General features: G+C 38.2%; 1 protein-coding gene across 1 annotated transcript; it reads left to right on the plus strand.

Moving 5' to 3' along the window:
• The first annotated feature begins 2 nt into the window (after window positions 1–2).
• LOC311293762 (tRNA (32-2'-O)-methyltransferase regulator THADA) lies at window positions 3–23,512 on the plus strand. Its single transcript, XM_084414252.1, has 31 exons — window positions 3–204; window positions 960–1,140; window positions 1,218–1,304; window positions 2,109–2,136; window positions 2,230–2,378; window positions 2,489–2,611; window positions 2,708–2,828; window positions 7,232–7,374; window positions 7,458–7,542; window positions 7,638–7,765; window positions 8,001–8,198; window positions 8,887–9,604; window positions 10,441–10,593; window positions 10,810–10,919; window positions 11,904–12,064; window positions 12,529–12,662; window positions 12,787–12,945; window positions 13,052–13,209; window positions 14,327–14,461; window positions 14,559–14,663; window positions 14,994–15,194; window positions 15,994–16,144; window positions 16,243–16,480; window positions 16,690–16,929; window positions 17,115–17,316; window positions 17,391–17,579; window positions 18,872–19,119; window positions 20,273–20,443; window positions 20,581–20,847; window positions 22,281–22,483; window positions 22,702–23,512. Exons 1-31 carry the CDS (start codon window positions 74–76, stop codon window positions 22,938–22,940), a joined length of 5,556 nt encoding a protein of 1,851 aa, XP_084270378.1. The 5' UTR covers window positions 3–73; the 3' UTR covers window positions 22,941–23,512.
• The last annotated feature ends 713 nt before the right edge of the window (window positions 23,513–24,225 follow it).

The raw sequence follows: 24,225 nt of genomic DNA on the forward strand, positions 1-24,225 counted from the left end.
TGTAGAATGAGATTGAGTTTACACATGGAGCTGTGCAAACCGTTTTGAGTTGACAAGTCTGACACTCGCAACTATGACGATTATAAACCTTTCTTTGGGGCAAGCTGATGCGGTTATGAAATCTATCGTTTTAGAGGATCAAATATCATCTGATGTCAAAGACACGCTAAGGGTTTTCTTGCAAAAGCTCACAGAAAATGCCAGGTAAGGAGCTACTGTTGGAGTGATGATACATTTAATAACATTTTACTAATTAATAAGTACTGTTTCATGCTGTTTTGTTGTTATATGATTTGATAAAGTAAATTTAATTTAATTTAATTTGGAATGAGTGGCTCTTTAAACCTGCTTTGAATTTCACTGTCATTCCAACCTGTAACTTAAAGCTTCAAAATATTACTTAATTTTGTGATTTTTACACACACACACACACACACACACACACACACACACACACACACACACACACACACACACACACACACGTACAGTACCAGTCTTGTCCATGTTTGGAAACATAACTATTTTTAATGTTTTTGAAGTCTCTTATCTTATGCTCACCAAGCCTGCATTTATTTGATCAAAAATACAGAAAAACCATCATATTGGGAAATATTACTGAACAATATAAACTGCCATTCAAAAGTTTTGGATCAGTATTTTTTTTCTTTCTTTAAAAAGAAGAAGAAATTAATACTTTTATTCAGCAATTATGTATTAAATTGATAAAAAGTTTGTGTGTGATTTGAATTGATATATCAGTCAATATAATTATAAGCAACACTATTATGAAATCAGCATTAGCAAGACAAGAATGTTCTAGATGCCATTAATCACATTGCAAAAAATGGCATATTGTGAAGAATACACACATATACAAATTTTCCATATCTGAAGAAACGCCCATATTTTATTGTAATGCACTTGCAAAATGTATGAGATGGTATTTTTATTGGCAGAAGTACAGGCAAACGAAGCAGAGAGCGCTCCTTGGAGGAGGCTTTACAGATCCTACAGAAGATCCCAAAAGAAGCACTTCATTCCTTACAGTCTGCTGCTCTTCACCAATTTGCTCAGCTACTTTTGGCCTTACAGTTAGAGGCAGTGACCATTTCATCTGCCTGCCGCAAATTAGACCAAGTAATTTCCACCTTCACTTTTTATTCCTGTTTGTTGGTTTCCCTTAAAACAACACCTTCGTAACTCTGTTTTTACAGATTCTGCAGGTCTTTGCTGAAATAAACTACTCCATTGTCTTTGAAGAAGTCAAACAATACCTGGAGAACTTTTTGCATCTAAAACAGGTATGAAATAATACATATAACAAATATTAAAGGTGCTGTATGTAGGATCCAGCGGCCTCTAGCGGTGATGTTTCAGATTGCAACAACAGCGCTCGTGCTCGTGAAAAGCAATAAAGTTACAACTGTAGTCTTTCACATCAGATAACGTTAGCAAATGGTCGGCGTTAGCTGGCGAACTAATGATGTCTAACTTGAGCCAACTAAAGCACAAAATCACAATATATTTTACATGCTTTGAAGTATTGTTAGCTTACCTGTCCAAAAGGATGAAAGCCAACTCAGGGTCTGTTTTTATACCTAAAACAAAGCGGAGGTCTCTCCATAATTCAAACGCTCTGCCAATGTTGATCCGTGTTTTCGTCCTGAGTCGATCCGATTGACGTTTGTCCTGACGAGCTTCAGCAGATACATTTTTTTTTTTTTTTTTTTTTGGAGTTTGTGTTGGAGTCTGTGTTGTGCTGGAGGCAGGTCGTTTTTTGGTGTTATCAGACTCCATGTCGTTAGCTGCAGTGCCGTCGCAATAGACTGTATATATAAAACGGAGAGGCTCGGGAGCGCGCATGCACGTCACATCCGGTGGATTTCGCAGAAAATCCGACCCGGAGACTTCACATAAAAATAGGAATACTGGCCTTCAAAGGTAATAGCAAAACGCGAAAAGTGTATCATTGTAATGTGTGATTACAACCCCTTCACAGACGGGCAATAAAAAAAGGATTCATTTTATAGAAAAAGTTACATACAGCACCTTTAAAGCAATTAATTTTGATATGTAAACACACTCTTTTTTTTTTTTTTTTGCAGGCGTTTTTATTAAAAGATCTTCAAATAGGTAGCGTGTGCTTTAGTTCACTTCTATTTTACAGAGCTTTTTATATATAGTCATATCTGCTGTGTTGTAATAGTTGTGTGTGTCCCATGACAGCCTGCATGTTCTTGGAGGACAGCACCATGGGACGAGCGGTTCTGAAGACAGAATGCAGCACCCTGCTTTGTAAAGTCGCTGAGCTGATTCCTGTTGTTATGTCAGATGAAGAAGCCAGAAATGGACCGTTGTGCTACCAGACTGTCAAGGTGGAAATCTAGTTCTTGTAACACCCACCTTTTTGAAGCTTTACTGCATTAATGAAACAACAGTTGATGTGGATCTGTATACTCATAGGACCTGTTGTGTTGTGTCTCAGGTTTGTTTGCAGGTGTTTCAGCTGCTGCCAAGGCAGGTGGCCCTGTTGGTCTACAGTAAGGACAGTGTAAATATGAGTGTGAGAGAGATTTTGGAGTTCTTGATGAGCATTATCTTAGGAGAGGTTTGTGTTTGTGGTCGCAACTACTGTATGTCTTTGGAAATCTAAAGTTATTTTGTCTAGCAGTCTAATTTTGTGTAATTTCATGGTGTCTCTCAGGTTTCCAGCAGAGATACGCGGTTGTTGGCAGGCACTGCGGTTGCAATGCTGCTCAGCACGCTGTCAGACAGTGAGTGTGCAGGGTCAGCTGCCCTGAGTCTGCTGCAAATCACCAACACAGGTGAACTATAGTATTTAATTGCAGTTAAAGCCATATAACCTTCTGCTAAAAGACTGTTAAATGCAAAAAAACTGGGCTCGGTAAAGTTTTTTTTCTTTCGTTTTTTGATAAAAAATATAGTTAAAATAGTAATTTTGTGAACTTGTGAACATCAAGCCTGAACTTATTTGATCAACAATAAATCAAAAAACAGTAATATTGTGAAATATTATTTTAATTTAAAAGAACGTTTTTCTATTTTAATATACTTTAAAGCTACACTGTGTAATTTTTTAAGTTGATTCTTAGCAAAAAACATTTTGTTCTTTCAAAATGATATGTGCTCATTAATGTGTAATTACTTCTACCAACTAATCAAGTATTCTCGTGAGCGTAGAATCTGCCATTTAGAATACATACGAGCGAGTTGCTCGAATGGCGGCAGCCATGTTGCGCCTCCATTTTGAAAATACATTAGCCAAAGAGGGACATACCTGGAAATTCAAGCTTCGCCTTTCGCGTTTTTACACTCAGTGGCACTGTGACGAATGCGAGGGGGAGATTACTCGCGACTGCCGGCAGATTTGAAATAATACGGCCACCGTAGGAGTTAAAGGGATAGTTCACTTTGAAATTAAATTTTGGTATGTTTTAGCTTACCTGAAGGGCATCCAAGATGTAGGTGTCTTTTTTTCCTCAGTAGTTTCAATTTTGATATTTTAGGTCAAACCGTTCTTGTCTGTCAGTCATATAATGCAGGTCTGCGGTCACTGTCTCAAAACAGCATGCACAAGTCCAAATTAAAACAATTCCCCATCGTCCAAATGAAACAATTCCCCATCGTAAGTACACTTTGATGGCCTAAGACACGAAACGAGCGGTTTGTGTGAGAAAACGAACCGTATTTATATAGTTTTTGCCTCTTGAACAAAGCCGCGTCCAACTGATCTGACGGCGCGGGCGGGTATAGATATATACACTGAGGTCGCCTTGGCTAATGAACTGCAATAGCGAAGGCGAAATCTAGTGTTTCTATATCTATATCCGCCCGTGTGCGGGTATAGAAACACTAGCACTAGATGTCGCCTTCGCTATTGCAGTTCATTAGCCAAGGCGACATCAGTGTATATATCTATACCCGCCCGCGCCGTCAGATCAGTTGGACGCGGCTTTGTTCAAGAGGCAAAAACTATATAAATACGGTTCGTTTTCTCACACAAACCGCTCGTTTCGTGTCTTAGGCCATCAAAGTGTACTTACGATGGGGAATTGTTTCATTTGGACGATGGGGAATTGTTTTAATTTGGACTTGTGCATGCTGTTTTGAGACAGTGACCGCAGACCTGCATTATATGACTGACAGACAAGAACGGTTTGACCTAAAATATCAAAATTGAAACTACTGAGGAAAAAAAGACACCTACATCTTGGATGCCCTTCAGGTAAGCTAAAACATACCAAAATTTAATTTCAAAGTGAACTATCCCTTTAACTCCTACGGTGGCCGTATTATTTCAAATCTGCCGGCAGTCGCGAGTAATCTCCCCCTCGCATTCGTCACAGTGCCACTGAGTGTAAAAACGCGAAAGGCGAAGCTTGAATTTCCAGGTATGTCCCTCTTTGGCTAATGTATTTTCAAGATGGAGGCGCAACATGGCTGCCGCCATTCAAGCAACTCGCTCGTATGTATTAAGCTAAAACATACCAAAATTTAATTTCAAAGTGAACTATCCCTTTAAAACGCCTTCGGAATGGGAGGGGCTAGAAAGTAATATTCAGTTGGTAACAGTCATAAACAATTTCACCGCTAGATGGGAGAAAATCCTACACAGTGTAGCTTTAAAATATAATTGATTTCTGTGATGCAAAGCTTAATTTTCATCTTGCATTACTCCAGTCTTCAGTGTCACATGATCCTTCAGAAATCAATGTTGGAAACAGTTGTGCTGCTTAATATTTTCTGGAACCTGCGATACTTTTTTCAGGATTTATTGATTAATTTATTGAGTTTTTATAAACCCCTGGTCAGAGCCTGACTCCACCCACTGGCAATATTTGAAAAATGCTGGAAAAGTGGGCAGACCCCAGCGGAGATAGAGGGGACGAACCGAGGGCGGAGTTGAGCGGGGGGCGTGCACATGAGACCCGCAGTGACGGATTAATTGACAGCTGCTGTCAGACTCGCTAAAATGGAGAGTGACTGGAGTGAGTGACAAGTAGCTTTGCAACAGAGCTGTCATTTGAAGTCGAGGACTTTTCTCCCCCACCTTCACCTGAAGTGGAGGAGGGTGAATTGCCTGTTGACACAGGGCTAGAGCCATATCAATTCGAGCCGCTGGCTCAAACTGCGGTCTTAACTCCCGCATCGCGATCGGCATCCGACGATGCTAGCAAAGCAAAGCAGCCGCGCAAGAGAGAATGGGCTTTATGCACAGCTGCACTACTTCCTGAACTTCAGGCAGGTCCTTTGTTTCCTGTCTGCCATTATTGGACAAACTGATTAATCCAGGTGTGCCTGACCACCTGAATTAATCAGTTTGTCCAATAATGGCAGACAGGAAACAAAGGACCTGCCTGAAGTTCAGGAAGTAGTGCAGCTGTGCATAAAGCCCATTGGGGCCAGTGTCTGAGTGGTAAAACATTAGCATTATGGCTAAATTAGGCTAATGCTCATAGCAAATGCTAACGAACTATCAAAAATTTAAAACCCATGCATTTAGGTTAATTTTGGTGTGATTTAGTGTTAATAATTAAGCGAAAAACAGATTTCAAGTCTCCCTCTACAATTGCAAATTATTCTGTCTCAACAGGTGCACCTGTGGGCACTGCAGCTCACTGTCCCTGGTAGAGAATGTTTGTTGTAGGGAGATACCCAAGGTATAGCTATGAAATATGACAAGACCAGAGTGTTAAGTCCAGTTAATTAATTTAATAAGTACTATACACAAAACCAGGGTTCATACAGATAAGGTAAATCAAAATAAACAAATTATACAAAAAGGTACAAAATAAAGTGCAGCAGATGCAATGACTGTGGAAACTTTAACCATTGAAAGGTTACTATGACAAAGATATCGCATTCAAACAGATTTTCCACAGATTTTCCAATAATAATTTTTTGTGAAAAGATTAATTTATCAATAAAATTAAACACTTTCACATATATTGTCTTTCAATAATTTAAGTTCCTTTTCATAAATCATAAATTTCAAGTCAAATTCAAGTACTTCAAGCATTTTAAGCACCTTGTACGAACGCTGAAAAAACACACAACCTCCACATACCAAATATTAAATAAATCATCCTAACAAAGTTGTAATAAACATTCTCATGTTGTAGGTAGTACACAGGTGTGACCAGATTGGTGGAGTGGGCTGTGTAACAGCACATCCAGGCTTTGAGCCAGTAGCACTAAAGCCCTATGTGTTACAAGCTGTATATGGCACTTACGTCCAGTTATATGGTGAGATGGAAGAGACAGTTACAAACCGGTTAGTTCCAGGAAGAAAGGTTACATTTTATATAAATAAATATAAAAAATAAATGTATATTATAGATAACTCAGACAAGTATAAGTTACCTGTGGTTGGATTGCTCTTCAGAGCTCTCAATGTGAATTCTCCATGCTTACATTTTGGGAAAACGATTGAGTATCGCAGATCACCAGCTGCAGTGGATGCCTGTGATCTGCCTGCATTTTCATTATAATGCATCGCAGCAAGCTGTAGTCTGAAAGGAAAAAAATACATTAATCAATATTATAATGGAACAATCTCTAACATGACTTAAGATAACTATAATAAGTTACAAATATGTTTTTACAGGCTACAACATTGTTGTGTATTTAGTAATCCATTATCTTGTTTACCTGCACAACATTCCTTTGAAGGAGAACACCACATTTTTGTCTGAGAACTTCAGAATGAGGCTGTGGAAACACTCGATTCCAGAGGTGTGGTATTCTGGACTAATTTTGTGCATGTCTTTAAGAAGACGTGGTGACAACAAAATTGCTGTGAATTTTTCACATGCTGCTGTGCCTAAACAGACTGTTTCCAACATTGATAATAAATCAGCATGTTAGAATGGTTTCTGAAGGATCATGAACTGAAGACTGGAGTAATGGCTGAATTTTTTTTAGCTTTGCATCAAAGCATATTAAAATAGAAAACCATTCATTTCAATTGTAATAATATTTCAAAATATTACTGTTTTTCTTTATTTTTGATCAAATAAATGCAGGCTTGTTGAGCAGAAGAGACTTAAAAAAAGTGATGTTTCCAAACTTTTGATCTGTACTGTATATGTATATTAGAGCTGTCAAATCGATTAATTACATCTAACATAAAAGTTTATATATATATATATATTTCTTTTCTTTTTTTTTTCTTCTTCTCAAAATATGTGAATTTTGTGCATCTCAGAACCGTGGAGATTGACATTAGGTGAGCTACAGGTGGATTGCCGTCCCAGACGTCAAGACGGAGTGGACAGACTGGCTGTATGCAGGGGGTTGTTAACTTGCTGCAGAAATGACGTTCTCGTCAGTCGCCATGGCAACCAGCGGGTACGAAATCACATACACTGCTTTCACCAAGAATGATCCAAAGTGAAGCATATAATTACTTAGTTTTTCTTTTGTTTTATCAGACTTGTCTTCTCTTGAATGGGTTGTTCCCCTTCATCTCAACACTTTGTGAAGAAAAGCTCGACTGTCATTACTATGTTTTTCAAGGTACAAGCTCTCTGTCATTCTGCAGATTGCTGGGTCTGTGCATGACCGCAGTGACAAAAGTCATTTCAGTGGTTGAATGAATATGTGTTTTGTAGTGTTTACTATCTGGCTGAAGAGGCTGAAAGAGTGTCTCAGTGAGGTTTGGGAAGTTACTGGTGCTCCTTTAGATTCAGACCTCCAACAGCATCTTACACAAATCATCTGGAGTAACGCAGAGAGCCCGGTAAGCCTTTTGTTTACTATGAAACAGAATATTCTTTGTTTTAAGGTATATGGGTCTGAGCAAACCACTAACACTAAGTATTGGGTTAGATGGGCTTTTTTTTAGCACGGGCAAGAAACACTCTTTTTTTATTTTTTTTATTTTTTATTTAAATCTATAATAAATGATTCAATCAGCCATAAGAAACATAAAAACATCCATACAGCTGGTGTTTTCTTTATTATTTTTATTGTAGTTGGATGGTGTTGCAGAGGTGGCACGCAGTGCTTTCTGTCTCCTTATGGAGATATATGAGAAGGATTGTTCGCACTTTGGGAACACAGAGAAAAGACTTTATGTGGAGTTACTGAACAGGATATCAGAACTGCCTTGGGAATCCAAAGCAAAGTATTTACTACTTACAGCGGTTTTACCATACACAGGAACAGATAAGGTAAGAAGAACTTAAAAATTTTTTTTTTTTACTCTATCGAAATTGTATGAAACTTGGTAAAGGTTTTGGCACTTGCTATGTGTACACACACACAAACATAGACATGATTCGAAAAGGTTAAATGCTCCTGAAAAAAATAGTCACACTTGTACTGTTCAGAGTCAAAAATGACCTGGATGAATGGGAAGCCAATTTCATCTAGTGGAAACGTGTGGTACTGCGCCCAAACTAAATCTTACTGAAAGCTGATTTATAAGAAAAACTCCATAAGATATCAACCTAAAATATGGAACACAACATGTTTAGATTTATGGCTTTGATTTTTCAGTTTTAGAGCAAAACATGTTTTGGAAAATATAGAGTATATTTCATATAAAATTTAAAAATAGTATTTTATGCACTTTTCATAATAATAAACTTCTATAACTTCTACAACTTTTTTCCCCCCACTTTTTGTTATTAACTTTTTTCAATAAAATAAATTATATAAATTATACATTATAAATTTTTATATATTAAATTATTATATATTAATACATATATTTTATATAAGAAATGTTATTTTTAGGTAAATTCCACATGATTTGGAAAATAAGCCTTTTTTTAATCTTCCTGAGAGTCTTGTTAGCCTCAGTTCAGTATACAATGTAAATAAATGTTACTGAAATGCAATTTCTCTACTTAAAAGGTTCTGGAGCTGTATCCAGCCCTTCCCTCTCACATCCTAAAATGCCTCTCCAACAATCACCTTTCTCCATGTGCCTCAGAAGTCTACAAATTCCTCCTTCAGGAACAGAAACGTGAGCTTTTTATAAATGCATCCCAAGAACCCCAGCCCACCGACCAAGACTTGGCCAATCAATGGGCTCGGCGATGGCAACCAGTCATCCTGGAGGCTTTGACTTCAGAATTAACTCTACTTCAAAATAATGCCTCTTGCCATCTTCTACCATCAACACTACGCGTGTTTCCAGGTGCTTTTAACAGTCTGCTGTCAGCTCTGGATCCCACGGCTCCCGGTCACCTTCGTGCATGGGCCTGTGTCATGAGCGCCCAGCGGGTCACAAGTGGACATTCCCTCTGGGGTGCAGACAGCCCCCATGCTCTCAAAACTCTCCATCTTGCCCTCTCCTCTCTGGATGACAGTGTTCGGCTTGCAGCTCTGAACCTCCTTTGCTGCAGTCCAAAGACTAAAGAAGCCCCATCACAAGTAGAGTATTCCTCTCTGAGAGAATTCATCCCGCTCAATCTCAACAGCGAATCGTCACCGTTCCGTCAGCATCTTCAGGCAGCACTGAGGAAGTTCTTGGTGAGAATAAGAGACAGTTGCATGGCAAGCGTTAAGGGTCATACTAGTAAAAAAGGGCTCACAGAGGAAGAGGATGCGAAGCTTAAAGAAGGAGTTGGTAAGAATTTTTTTGTTTAATGTTATGTATTTTTATATTTGATTTCAACATTTATATTTGATGATGGTCTTTGACTTCATACTGTCACCTATTGGTGTGGATCAACGTTTCCGGTGCCGTTGTAGAAGTTCGTAGGTGTATTCTTCACCCATGATGATTAATGATAAACCAAAGTGTCAGATACTAAGGGGGTTACTGATATTTAAAGGGGTCATGACATATTTTAATACGCCCCATGTGGTTCCCTTATAATATTAATAAAGCTTTTTGCACAAAAAAGCAAATATATATGCAGAAAAATGATTATTTTCAACCCTCATTCTGACCCTCTCCTGAAATGATCCGTTTTAGTGGTGTCAGCTGTTAAGTGGCGGGGCTTTTGGTGAGATGAATCTATTCGTCAATGTCTTGCTCTAGAGGCATTCATATGCAGATGTTTTTGCCCATGTGATGTCACAGATCCTACAATATCCAAACGAGCCATTTTTGGAGTTTGGTTAAATAAATGCTGTTTATAATGAGTAGGATGTTTTAAGCTTTGAAACTCTTAGGATGTTTTAATGATACAAAGAACTATTATATGTCAAAAGATCAAGAAAATTTGTATTTCTCATGTCACAACCCCTTTAAGTCAGTTGTATTCACCTAATCTCAAAATGGCCGCCACCATATGTGGAGGGTCCCCAATAAGTAGAATAAATCAAATTTTAAACATTTGTCAGCTGTATCATTCCTTTTGTTTAGGTATAAAGGTTTTAGCAAATAACATGTAGTGCACTTTTAATCAATAGAACAGAAGTGAAATTGTGTGGATTTTTTGTGTGTTTTCCCTCAAGAGTTTGTTGACTGGCTCTCCCAGTTGTCATTGGTCTATTTGACTCCTGACAGCAGCTACCAGAGGAAGAAGACTGTTCTGCTCCTGCTGTCTGCAGTGCTGGAAACATGCACAGACACCTGGAGTCCAGACAGAAAGAAGGGACAACCACCTGGTAATAAAACAACACTTTCAAAAATTTGCCGTGGTAATATCGTGTTTTTGGTAATAATATGTTTCAGGTTTTTGAAGTGCCTTTGAATACATTTTGTGGAATTCTTGATATTTTACCTATTATTGATCACTAACTTCAAATTTATATTTTATGTTCATTGCTAAATACAATGAAATGATATGATATGATTTTTTTTTCTTCTTCTTCTTCTTTCAGCCAATATGTCTACTCTTATAAACTGGGCTAAAGTAAGGGGAAAGTGGGATTTCTTCTCAAAGTCAAACCTGCTGGTCCTGATTGGATGTTTGGAGGATTCAACCAATGAGGTAAAACAATGAATATACACTACCGTTCAAAAGTTTGGGGTCAGTAAGATTTTATTTTAAAGAAATTAATACCTTTATTCAGTAGGGTGCATGAAACGGATCAAAAGTGACAATAAATATGCTTTCAATGTAACAAAAATGCTTTCTATTCATCAAAGAATCCTGAAATATCACAAAAATATTAAGCAACTGTTTTCAACATTGATAATAAGAAGACATGTTTCTTGACCATCAAACGATCATATTAGAATGATTTCTGAAGGATCGTATGACACTGAAGACTAGAATAATGGCTGCTGTAAATTCAGCTTTGTCTTCACACGAATATATGACATTTTAAAATATATTATTAAAATAAAAAAGTTATTTTTCACAATATAATTTTTTTACATAAAATGCAACCTTGGTAAATATCAAGCCTAGCGTCAGTTCTGGCAGGACACCTTAGTCGAGCTCGCATCAGCTGATCTACGTCTACCTATAGGAATATGACGTCTATCACTGTATACATATACCAGCAGCTATCGCGTTTCTCAGGCGCTAATTACCCTCCTCTATCCCCAGCTCCTCCTCTCGTCAGTCAGGATTTGGCATTCTGATTCCCCTTGAATCAGAATAAATTCTCGAATTATGTTGTACTTTAAAATCTTGAATTAATGATATCTGCAATACATTCATGTTGGTTCTGTTCTGGTTACCCTAAGAGGGGTTATTGCTGCTCTTATCCATGCTAGGCTGCATGGATGCGCAGGGAGTTCTTGGCCTTAACAGAACCATACCGCCAATCCAAACTGTAGGCTAATTGTCAAGCGTATTTGACGATAGTGGTCCTGACTGAAATGAGAGACTTCATAAAAGAAAAAACTTCCCCAAATCTTAGCAACCCCAAACTTTTCGAATGGTAGTCTTTGCACAGTTGAAACCCTTGCCCCAGTTGTTCTGTAATATGTTGTAGTTGCCTGACATGTTGTCCCTGTACTGTAGATCCGAGAGCTGTCTGCAGAGCTACTTCTCAGATTTTTCCCCCCATCTCTCCCTGATGATGTCACAGCTGTGCTGTTTAGCCAGGCCGAACGGCTGCTCCAGAGCCCACGGGTCCAGGAGGCCCAGATGGGGGCACTGATGATCAAACTGCTACTGCAGAAGTGAGCAGACATCTCTTATCTCTATATCTGATTATGAGAACATACACAGATACTGCCATTCAAAAGTTTGGTGCCTTCAATTTTTTTTTTATTATGCTCACCAATCTGCATTTATTTGATCAAAAATACAGTAAAAACACTCATATTATGAAATATTATTACTATTTCAGATAACTATTTTCTATTTTAATAGATTTTAAAATGTAATTTATTCCTGTGATGGCAAAGCTGAATTTCCAGCATTATTACTTCCTTCTGAATCCTTCAGAAATCATTCTGATATGCTGATGTGTTGCTCAAGAAACATTTCCTATTATTATCACAGTTGAAAATAGTTGTGCTTCTTAATATTTTTATTGTTTATTGCTCTTAATTATATTTTATTATTGGGTCAATCTTGGTCAACATTTTCTTAACTTTGAATATTTATTATATTTGTGTGTGTGTGCATTTCTGTATCATAGGGTGGATAGAGCATTTGAACAGGGGGAGAAACAGTCAGTTAAACTGATCACGTTCCTTCTGACCAAACTGCAGCACCATTACCTCACTGCCAGGAATGACATGTTGCTTGCAGCTCGCACAACACCTATTCACGGTAGAAGCGAATAAAACCAGCTGAACTTAGAGATCTGATCACCACTAAGCAGAAGTTTCATTACTAATATATCTAAAATATATGGTAAAATAAGAATAATCCACAGTGTATTTGATCTCTTCAGGCATTGTAAGCGCTCTGCAGAGGGGCTTGCTGGAGGTGCCAGGGGTCCTAGTAGAGTCAATAACACACAGCATTGCAGGAGACATTGTTTCTTTACTAGAAAAGCTCACTCTACTGCTGCTCGGTGTGCTGTATGGAGACCAGGACACTGAGGAGAAAGGTACGCTGAAACTCTAGATGTGATCTATCAAGTTATTATGAAACAATATCCCTGAAGAGATTTTATCATCAGAAGACACTTTTTTTTTCTTTTTTTTTTGTCACAGATGTGCTTCCATCGTTCTGTGACATGGGGAATGCAATCAGTTCTCTAATTGGTCAGGGTGGGGTTGATGGGTCGGGACTTGATGAGGATGGAGAGGAGAATGTGTTGCTCTCTGAGGAACATAGTCTGGTGCTGACCTGCTGCTGGGTCTCCTTGAAGGTAAAGCTGCTCGATCATTTACAAGAATAACAGAACATCAGCCTTTATTTTATTTCATATTCTTTTATTAAAGATAGACCAAAAGGAAGAAAAGTATTGTGTCCCTTTTTATTAATGTAAGTAAACATTAAATATTTTGTTATATTATTTAATTTTATTGTAGGTAGACAGGAAGCAAAAGTAGCCATGAAATATATATATTTTATTTTATGTTATTTTATTAGAGATAGACCTAAATTACGCAAAAGTTAAAGTATTGCGTGTCAGGGTTATTACTAAAACTAAAAACATAAAAAAATTACTTGCATGTTACTTGAAATAAAATTAATGTTAACTAAAAAAAAAAAAAAAAAAAACTTGCCAAGAAATTTCCCCTTTACATTTAGTTTAACTTCATCTACTAAAAAAATAAAAAAAAAATTAAATAAAAACTGTATAATTTAATAGTTTCTCAATGATACTAAAATAACACGGTTGCATGTACTGCGTATTTATTTAAGTAACCATTAATTTATTTATTTTTTGAGCTGTGGATCACAAAAGCCCCTTTCACACAGCGCATTGAACCCGGGAAATTGCCGGCAAATTGCCGGAACGCCTTCTGTGTGAACGCAAACACGACCCGGGTTTAATGCCGGGATCGATGCCGGGTTGGGGACCTAGTAACATTGCCGTGTTCAGTCCCGGAACGCGCGCTGTGTGAACAAAAGCCGTAATAATGCCGTGTCGTAGTGATGACGCTGAAGCCGGGATCGTTCGCCAGCTGTGAAACGGTACGAAATGCGCAATTTTATGATCGAATCAGAGAAATAAATGCACAAGCGTGGTTTCTCGAGAGAGAAATCGCAGCTCATAAGCAAACTGAAGACGCTGCTGAGACATTACAAGTCACATCGATGTCACGTGTCTTTCCGGGACATACACGGGTTGTGTGTGAACGCGCTCTCTGATTCCGGAAAATCACTGGCAGTGTGAATGAACCAAAATCAAATGAACCCGGGTCAAATCCCGGGTCACTTTATCCGTGTATTTTCCGGAATCTCTGTGTGAAAGGGGCTAAAGATTATTATTATGTGTAACTTAAGATATAATGTGTGATCCTCTACTTTCCTGGTAGGAAATTGGTATTTTTCTGGGCTCACTGGTGGAGATGATCCTGTCACTCCACTGTAAAGAACTGGCATTGACTGTGGAGGAACTCAGAATGGCTTCCAAAGTGTTTAAAGACATCATTCTGAAATGTAGACACTGGGTAAGCACAGTTCATGCATAAATAAGTCAGATTTGCTCTTTTCACGCTGATGTCCAAAACACCTTTTTTCTACACTTTTTCTCTCATCTTCCATCAGGGGGCAGTAGAGGGCTGCTGTATTGGCTTCACTAAATTCTGCAGGGCTCTCCTATGCAGCTCTGATCCAGAGATCAAGGAGATCCCTCCCCTCATATTACAACAGGTAGAAGAGAGTGAGGGCTTCATTCTCAACTAGGGATTCATGAGATTCTGAAATGTTAATACCATAATAAATATCAAACTATAACACTTTAGTCTGCTTTTACATGTGAAAATTAGTAATTTATTTATTATTCAGTGGTATATATTGATTTGTTAATTATATTAATAATTATAAGACTATTATATTGCATACTTGTTTATTTGTTAGGTAGCCATGTATTTATTCAAGTAATCATGAAATATTTTGTTTGACTTGATTTTACTTTATCAGAGGTAGACCAAAAGGACACAAAAGTCAAAGAAACAAAAGTCTCTTTCTCTCTCCCTCTAGGGCCTTTCTGTTCTCCAGTCGCCCCGTAGTACGTCAGTGACACGGCGTGCTGCCGGTTTACCCATGCTGATTTTGGGTGTCTTGGCTGCTGAGGACTCTAGCAAATCTCGCCCCCTATTGGCCCACACCATTAACACCCTTCTGAACACAGCCAAAGCACCGGTGCCCGAGGACTGGGACCAAACCCTCGACTTACCACAGGTACAGTGATCTACCCATTAAATACACTACAGTTCAAAAGCGTGGCGATGGTAAGATCAAAAGTCTCTTATGCTCACCAAGGCTGCATTTATTTGATCAAAAATATATTGAAAATTACAATTTAAAGGAACTGTTTTCTATATTAATATATTTTAAAATGTAATCTATTCCTGTGATGTCGAAGATGAATTTTCAGCTGCCATTACCAGGGCTCAGTACTAAGGATTTTTTTCTACTGGACCAAAATTTACTTGCCTTGACAAAATATTCAAAATAAATGAATAAAATAAAATAGTTATTGTTTTCATTGTGTTTGACCCATGCAACCTTAATAAATAAGGTTATGGCACCAAATTTCAGATACCTGTGAAATTTCACAATTTGATTCCAATTTTGATACCACAACAACAACTACTAGCCTAACTAATCTAAATTTCAAATATTATTAAAGACAAGTAAACAGTCGGTAACTACAAGAAACATAACCCTTAAAAACACGAGTGAATGATAAACTTTCGTGATGATGCAGCAGTGGCCCGACACGTCTGTCAACTGTCCCAAGCATCGTTCACGCTGGCCCCAGGCTGTCCTTATTGTTGAGCCCTTATGTAATTATTGTCAAGCCATGTAAAACAATTTACTGTCACTTTTTGATCAATTTAATGTATCTTTCCTTTATAAAAGTAAATTTTTTTTTTTTTTTAAACATACCAAACTTTTAAATGGTAGTGTATATCTAAAATTATTCTGGATCAAACATGTTAAAGAAAAAAGAGTCCTTAATATGCTTCTCTCGCAGGTGTGTGCCGTTCACACCCTTCAAGCGCTGGTGAAGGGCTCCAGTCTGGGTGTAGCTGTTCTACAGTACACCCCTGTGGTGGCCATTCTGTCGCTCACACTCCTCAGCTCGCCATGCTGGGCCATGAGGAACGCGGCCCTGCAGCTCTACAGTACGAGCCAATCACACTCACTTTTGTTCTTATTTCAATCATTGCGAAGTTGTCACATGTCGATCTTTGACCTCATCTTCACTTTTGACTTGTCATAGGTTCTCTCTGCACCAGAATGTTAGGTCAACAGCCAGCCGGTGGAGAGGGCTCCACTCATTCTGGCATGTCTTCTCCTTCCTTCTTTAACCTCTACCCAGCCCTCCAGCCCTTCCTCCAGGGGGCGCTGGAAAGTGCAGCTAAAGACCTGCATGATTCCACCCTTCTCCTACATCCTTCCCTCTACCCTGTGCTCACTCTGCTTGCCAAACTACAGCCTGGTGCTGAAGAACAGACACGGTACGATGGTGCACACTCATGCAAACAATCCGTACACCCAAATACATTATATTATATTATATTATATTATATTAAAGATTTTTATGTGATGATTATATTTCCCAAAAGTTTGGATATTCAAATCTGGCAAATGCCTTTTCCTCTGAATAATTATTCATATCCACTCCTTGTTTTTCTAATTTTGCTCGGTGTCTTTGTGTTTTCCTCAGGGCTTTGTCAGAATTTCTGCCTCCGCTGTTTCTCCTAGCTGCCAGCCCCGTCTATGGTGTACGAGTGATGTCATCAAGAGCCCTAGTTGCTATGGTTCCGCTAAGTGAATATCTGGCAACTGTCCTGCAGTTGGTTGAAAAGCTGCCGGAATCTCAAGACGTTGTGTGCTGTCACAACAGAGTGCATGGTCAACTCCTACAGATAGAAGCCGTACTGACCAGGGCACTGAAAACAAACACGTAAGAGTAAAGGAGTGTATCTGATGAAGGAAACGCCACCATAAGCGTAATATTTTGACACTTTTTGTCATTTGTTTGTGATTAGTTTACTGTCCCACTGAATGCACAAAAATCTTTACATAAATATTAAAAGCAGTAGTCATAATCACTGATTATTACATTTTAATCTGAGTCTTTTCGTTTAGCAGTCAGTCATCTCTCAGTGAGGTAGTGACAAGGTTTGAGTCCAGACTGTGGTTGGCATCTTCGAGGCAACGGTGCCCGCTGGTGCGGCTGGCATATGTGGATATAGTGAGTCTGATGAGAGGCCACTGCTCTGGTGCTTTCCTCACTCAGCTGTCCTCTCAACTACTGCAGGAGATCCACAGGACTCCAAACATACTAGAGGTGCTCCTTCATGTCCTGTTCGACACAGCAAGTGAAATGTAGTGTTGATTGTGAATGTAACATGTTGTTTTTAGGTTGGCTCTGCTACATTCCACCAAAGTGCAGTGAATTTCCTGTGTGGGGATCCTGAGTGGGCATGTCAGGTGTGGCAGAGTCTGGCCAATGGCAACGCAGTAGTAAGGCTCTCATTGGTCAAGTGTGCTATAGAGGGGCGTGGCTGGAGAGGAACAGACCTACAGCAGGTTATTGAGAGAGCACTGCAGGTTAGTATTATTAAAATGGCACTTTAATGCAAAGATACAAAACACAGATCAGATATATAGCCTTTTTATCAAGTGAGAATTAATTGCATTTACACTACCGTTCAAAAGTTTTTTTTTTAAAGAAATTAACTTTGTAAGGACCCATTTAATTAATTAAAGTGACAGTTAAGACATACAAAAGATTCCCATTTCAAATCAATTCTGTTATTTTGAACTTTCTATTCATTAAAGTTCCTATAAAATTATAATATTTGAATATTGCACCAAATAATATTTTGGAATATTGCTGTTTCAATGGTATTTTTGATCAAATAAATGCAGCCTTGATGAGTATAAGAGACTTTAAAAAAATCTTACTGACCCAAGCAGTGGTGTGTCAATATCTGCTTTTTTACAAAAAGAGGCTTATAATACAATATATTCTTCTTGAGCCAATCACTGGCCTAAAATCCACAGAAATCCATTTTAAAAATAAGTTAGGACGTAGTTCACTCAGGATGCATTTTTGTCTTCCATCTGCTCTGTTTTTTTGTTGGTCAGCAAGACAGTCCAGCGACAAAAGACATCCATCTAGTTTATTTGTACATAAAATTATGTAGATGGACCTCTTTGGCCACCGCATCATGTCTTGCTGCCAATGTGCGCTATTTAAAATGTCAAATAAAAAATCTTTGAACTTTTTATAAATGCATCTCAAAACCCCTGCAATTTGTTCAATTGATTTGAACTCTGTCTGACTGTTTATGAAAGTAATTTTATGTTGCCTGCTTTCGGTAAGTTTGGGTTGTTTTGTTCCATTGTCTGTAGTACCGTACAGGTCAGCGGTATTTATTAATTAATTTATATTGTTTAAATATGTTTTATTTTCCCTGAAACTACTGCTAAAGTGTTACTTTCTATCATTGGCTTGTAGCCAGTCCCAAATGTCAGCTAGATACAACTGAAGGAAATTAAAACAATCAAGAGCTGTTTAAAACACTGCCCTTAAATCAGGCTGTAGATCGTATTAGACTGCTCATTTTCTTGTGTGAAGGGGGCGTATAAGTCATTGTATTCAGTAATCTTTAAAAACAGACTGGGTTTGGACTTGGCCAGGATTTCCGCCCAGCCCTCATATGAGGTCAATGGAGCTGTCACGAGATGAAATATACCACAATCTTTTAATGCCTTATAAATCCCTTCATACGAAAGAAAAGAAAATATCATGTTTGCAAGAATAATAGATAGGTGTGTGTTTTTTTTAATAATGTCAGGAAAGGGTGCACTTGTATAACATTGTCCATCACCTGCAGGCCAACCTGAAGAAGGCGCTGTTGGACCAGAACGTGGAGTATAGGGGAGCATTCTTGACCGCGTTTGTTGAGGTTATGGCCCCAGAGGAAGAAAGTTTTGCCCTGCCCCATCCCTGTCCTCCAAAGCTTGAGGAGAAATGGCTGCAGGAGTGTGTGGAGGTTCTGTTTACTGATCTGGAGTCAGATAGAGGAGGACCTGTGCTGATCTCCACAGCTCTATGTGCAGTCAGCCTGCTCCTCTCCCAGAGGTACACTCACATGTCATGCATTAATATGTTTAGCTTGATGTTATTAGATATTCTTGATGTGTTTTCCTTTCAGTTTTTCTTGTCAAAGTCAACATTGCATCAAAATTGATCCAATTTACTTTTCTAATGAACATTTCTGGTCTTACTGTGCATGATTCATCATGTTATTATAAAGAAACAAATGTTTATCTTCACGATCTTTCATCAAAATGTAATATCTTGCTTCTCCTCTGAAACTACTTTCTTGTTTGCCAGGGGAAATAATGTTGACTAATAGAAACATTGCTATTTAAACATTACCTAAGAGTCGCCTAAAAGAATGTAATCTTAAGTCCTGTCAATAGTTAACATGCTAATTTAAGGGTTTTAATAAATGTTACAGCAATAATAGCAAATAACAATATTTAATAGGTTGAAAAAGAAGCCATTTATATACACTACCATTCAAAAGTTTGAGGTTGTTTTTGAGTTGCTTATTTCCATTTAAGACTGTATTTATTTAATTACAAATACAGTACAAACAGTAATATTATTACAATTAAAAATTTTGATTTCTATTTAAATATATTTTAAAACATAATTTATTTCTGTGCTGATAAATGATCCATGATATCACATGATCATTCTAATGTGCTGATTTGGTCCTCAAGAAACATTTCTTATTATTATCAAAGTTGAAAACTTTTGTGGAAACTTTTTGTTTTTGTGGAAACTTTGATTAAAACAATTTCAGGATTTTTTGATGAATAGAAACTTCAGAGCAACAGCATTTTTTTTAAATAGAAATCTTTTGTAACAATGTTAAAGTCTTTACTGTCACTTTTGATCATTTTAATGCATCCTTGCTGAACAAAAGTATTAATTTCTGTTTAAAAAAAAAAAGAATTCTTACTGACTCAAACTTTTGAACGGTAGTGTATGTTGTGATGCTTCATGAACTTCAAAAGTGGGTGCTGACATTGTTTCAGAATGGATATAGACACATTTCTAAATTGTGTGTTCCATTTTATGTCGACGTACTGTTGTTTCTGAGAAAGCCATAAGGGACTGTACAGATGGCTCATGGATTTCTTGGAGCTCACAATCTTTACTTTGTTTGCCTGCCCTTCACACACACTCTCTCTCTCTCCTTCTCCCTCTCATTCTCTCTCAGTGTGGACTTGTCTTTGCTCCTGCGCTGGTGTAAGTTATTAGAGAAGCACAGATGTCCTGAAGCTCCTGAGGCCCTCAGAATATCCTGTGCTCAGGCCCTGTGTCTGTGTGGCGTCTCCGTGGTGAACAGGAGCCTGGCGGACAGCCTTAACCTCACAGAGCTCAGTTCCAGGTATAATAAAGAGGTGTGCTTTGAAAACTAGATAGCAAGTAAGATTGACATAGATTAGCAGATTCATTGCAATTCAGGTTTGTGCATCTGGTTGCTGCTAAGCTTCATTTAACACTCAAACCCGCTGTATTTTGAAGCTTGATCAGCACAGGTATCTACCTGCTTCAGGATGAGAGTCCACAGGTAAGAGCAAAGGCAGCCGTCTTCGCCTCTCTGCTCTTCTGTTCTCGACGGCCTGAAGCTCCCCGGAGATGCTTCTACATGCAGGTGAACCAGGCTCTGCGCTCACTGCTGGATCTGCTCTTGGAGGAATTCTGGGGTGCAAGTGGTGCTCTGGAGGCCTTAGTGTGCCACTTACCCGACTGTGATCTGAATGTTTTGCTGAAGGAGGCCAAAGAGACACAGTATGTCAATCCACATACAGAAATGATCATTATTTAGTCATTATTGCTATTTGTGCATGTTATTTTATGTTTACTGTTGTCATTTGTTTTATTTCTTGTTTTCAGACCACATTCAGTTTGAGAGTTTTTATTAACACTACCACCTTTTGACAGAAATCAATACTTTTATTCAGCAAGGATGCATGGAATTGATCAAAAGTGACAGTAAAGACGTTTTCATTGCTACAAGTTAACATTTCTGGTTTTAATAAATTATTTTGAATGATGATATTGGTTTATCAATGGAACAAAGTATGCGGTTCCTACAAAAATATAAAGCAGCACAACTGTTTTTAATATTGATCATAAGAAATGTTTCTTGAGCACCAAATCACCATATTAGAATGATTTCAATCATGTGACACTGAAATGCAGCCTTGTTGAGAAGGGGTGGAACGGTTCATGAAAAAAAAAAATCCGAAGCGTTCAATTCACTTGTTACGCTTCGAGACAAGTGTGTATTGTTCGGGTTCCGCGGCGCCACGCGCAGCGTACGTGTTTTTTTTTATCATTTGGTACGGAGTCGAATGTTATACCATGTCCTAACCAATGTTGCCAACTTTTTTCAAAGGAAAGTAAAACTTCGCTAAAATGTCGCAAGATGACTTCCGTTTCTAAAACAGAATCGTCACGTGTCGCCGTTGCGGCTGGTTAGGACAAAAACTCGGATTAACATGGAGAAGGTCAATTTTATCGCGTGTCGCGGCTTGTTAGGACTCGTTGTAATACATGTAGGCACTGACAGTGACACGAAATTCTATTCTTTAAATTTAACAATCAGTGTTTTTGTTGTCAGCTAGGCTACCATTTCTTTAAGGCCAACTGTTGAAAAGCCTGTTGAAATGAACAACATCTCCCCTCTTGCTGTATCAGAATCTCACAGATTTAATTTATGATTGTCAGTGTCACAATAATGTGTCTATTCTTAAAATCAAGCTGCAAAATCAAGTTATTATTTATTTATTACAAATAGCCTACTGTTGTTTATGGTAAATTATAAGGCTATGTATTTTATGCGAATATGGTATTTCTAAAGTGTTAAAAAGTAAAAAAACATTAACAACGTATACCGAATCTAACCGAAAACCATGACCACAGAGCCGTGATACAAACCGAACATGGGATTTTGTGAACCGTTCCACACCTGTTGTTGAGTCTGAGGTGCTTCTTTCAACAACATCAAAAATAAACGTACAACTTCTTTCAACATTAAAAAGTCTTACTGACCCCATACTTTTGAACTGTAGTATGGCTTTCAAAAATTGTATATAGCTTTTAATCTTTATATCTTTTATTATACGTTGCCTAGCTTTCACACAGGAAATGCATAGAAACTTCCTGATTTCCTCTGTCATTATTTTTTCCTCATTATTTTTGTGTTTTCTGTTGGTCAGATGCCGCAGTCTGTATGAGCGCGATGAAGCAAATGTGTATGCAGAGCCATCTGTGATCTCAGAGTGCCTGTTGCCATACCTATTGCATCTAGTTAAACATTACCCAGAATCCTCCACTCTCGCCAAGAACCTTGAGCAATGGGCCCGAAACACTGCAGTCATTGTCAAGGAGAATCTCACAATTTGTATGAAACTTCAATTAGGTATGTAAGATTTACCAGATCTCCATAATGATTGTTTATTTCCTTGTTCTTCCATTAATTATCAATAATTAACTTCCTGATGCGCCTTTATAATTGAATCCAAAACTGTGTAATTACAATTGATATGATCTGTTATATTTTTTTATGGTTTGTATGTAGTCGTTGTTGTGCTTTTACGCATGTTAATTATGTCATTATGTCTCTCATTTGCTCTCTAGGGAATGTCCTGAATCCTGATTGGCTGAGTTTGCTAATAGATCCCCGTTTCCATGGCGCTCTTTATGGCCTGTTCAGTAGGGCGATTGTACTACTCCAGCTGCTCAAGAAGTGTGATTCCATACGACCCCTACTTGACCCTTTGAGTTTATCTACCGACCTGCAGGATATTCAGAGACGGTTTGTCCTAAATGGAGTCTTCCTTCCTCAGGTCTTCATTGATGCACTAAGGACAGATTAATCTAGTGCCTTCAGAGATCAGGGTTGCATTATTGCAGTTAAAGGCTTAATTAAGCACAAAAAACTGAGTAATCATTATTGATCCGGAAAAGCTGGCTCTTCATCACCATGTTGAGTGCCAGCTTTTCAAAAGAATAAGTCCTTTGTTGTGCAATACAAGAGAGACAATAAAGAAAACCTTTGCTTGTCTACTTTACCAGCCAAATTGAAACACCAACTCCAGATAATTCTCGATGACAGTAGCTCTGTAAGTGTAGCACATCTAAATCTGAAACGGCTGAAAGAAGCCATTGTTTCTGGATGGCTGGTGATTTCTGAAATAGAGCACACTGCTAACGGGGACAGACAGCAGCGTCACACAGAATCAGCGAGCATGTGTTTGTCTCTGTGAATGTGGATGCATGTGCATGTGTTTGACTGCACCCACATAACACCCTGAGGATGGTGTGTGTATATATATATATATATTAAGGCAAATCTCTCTTTTGAACCATTCCTTATCAACTGTGTTTATATGCCTGTATATTGATGTGTTTTATATATTTAATAAATAAATATTTAATTATTTTTTTAGTTAAGTCACCTTTATTTATAAAGTGCTTTATACAATACGGATTGTTTCAAAGCAGCTTTACAGTGACAACAGGAAAACATTTCAATTATTCGAACGGAGTTCATTTCGGCTGTGCTGTACAGCAGCTCTAAAAGAAAATGGTGTCATTTAGAACCGTGTCTAACACTGATCTGTGACCCCAATAACAAACATATCTGTCCCCGTCAAAAAACTTGGATTTTACCCCCTGGTATGCGATTGGGCTAGTTTTGAGTAGCAATTGGGCGCGTTTTGTTGTTAAAACCTGGCAACCCTGCTCACTGGTTTTATGTGAAGTGCAGTCAGAGATGGTCTTATTATTGGGAGATTCGAGGGTCTGTGGCTCTTCTATTGGAGAAAGCGTAACTGCTAACTTCGATCATGTGCCTTGATAACCAAACACATTACAGCCTTGATGTCATTGAATTTCGTTCAGAGTTGTGCGACAGTCACTGTTTGCGGATACCATAGAAATGAATGAGAAGTGTCATAAACTGAATCATACCTGTTGCGCAATTGTCAGTGACTTTCCTTATAAAAGAGCATTGTTTTTCTTTGGTGTAAACTCTAAAAAAAATAGATAAATCCAAATTGAATGTTGAAGATTAGCCAATGGGCTGTCGATCCATTAAATAAGCCGTTTTCCCACAAAAGCAAGCCGTGTATTGAAGCCTCTCCTCCATTGATATCCATT

Source organism: Rutilus rutilus (genome assembly GCF_951802725.1).
Source record: "Rutilus rutilus genome assembly, chromosome: 7".
NCBI lineage: Eukaryota > Metazoa > Chordata > Actinopteri > Cypriniformes > Leuciscidae > Rutilus > Rutilus rutilus.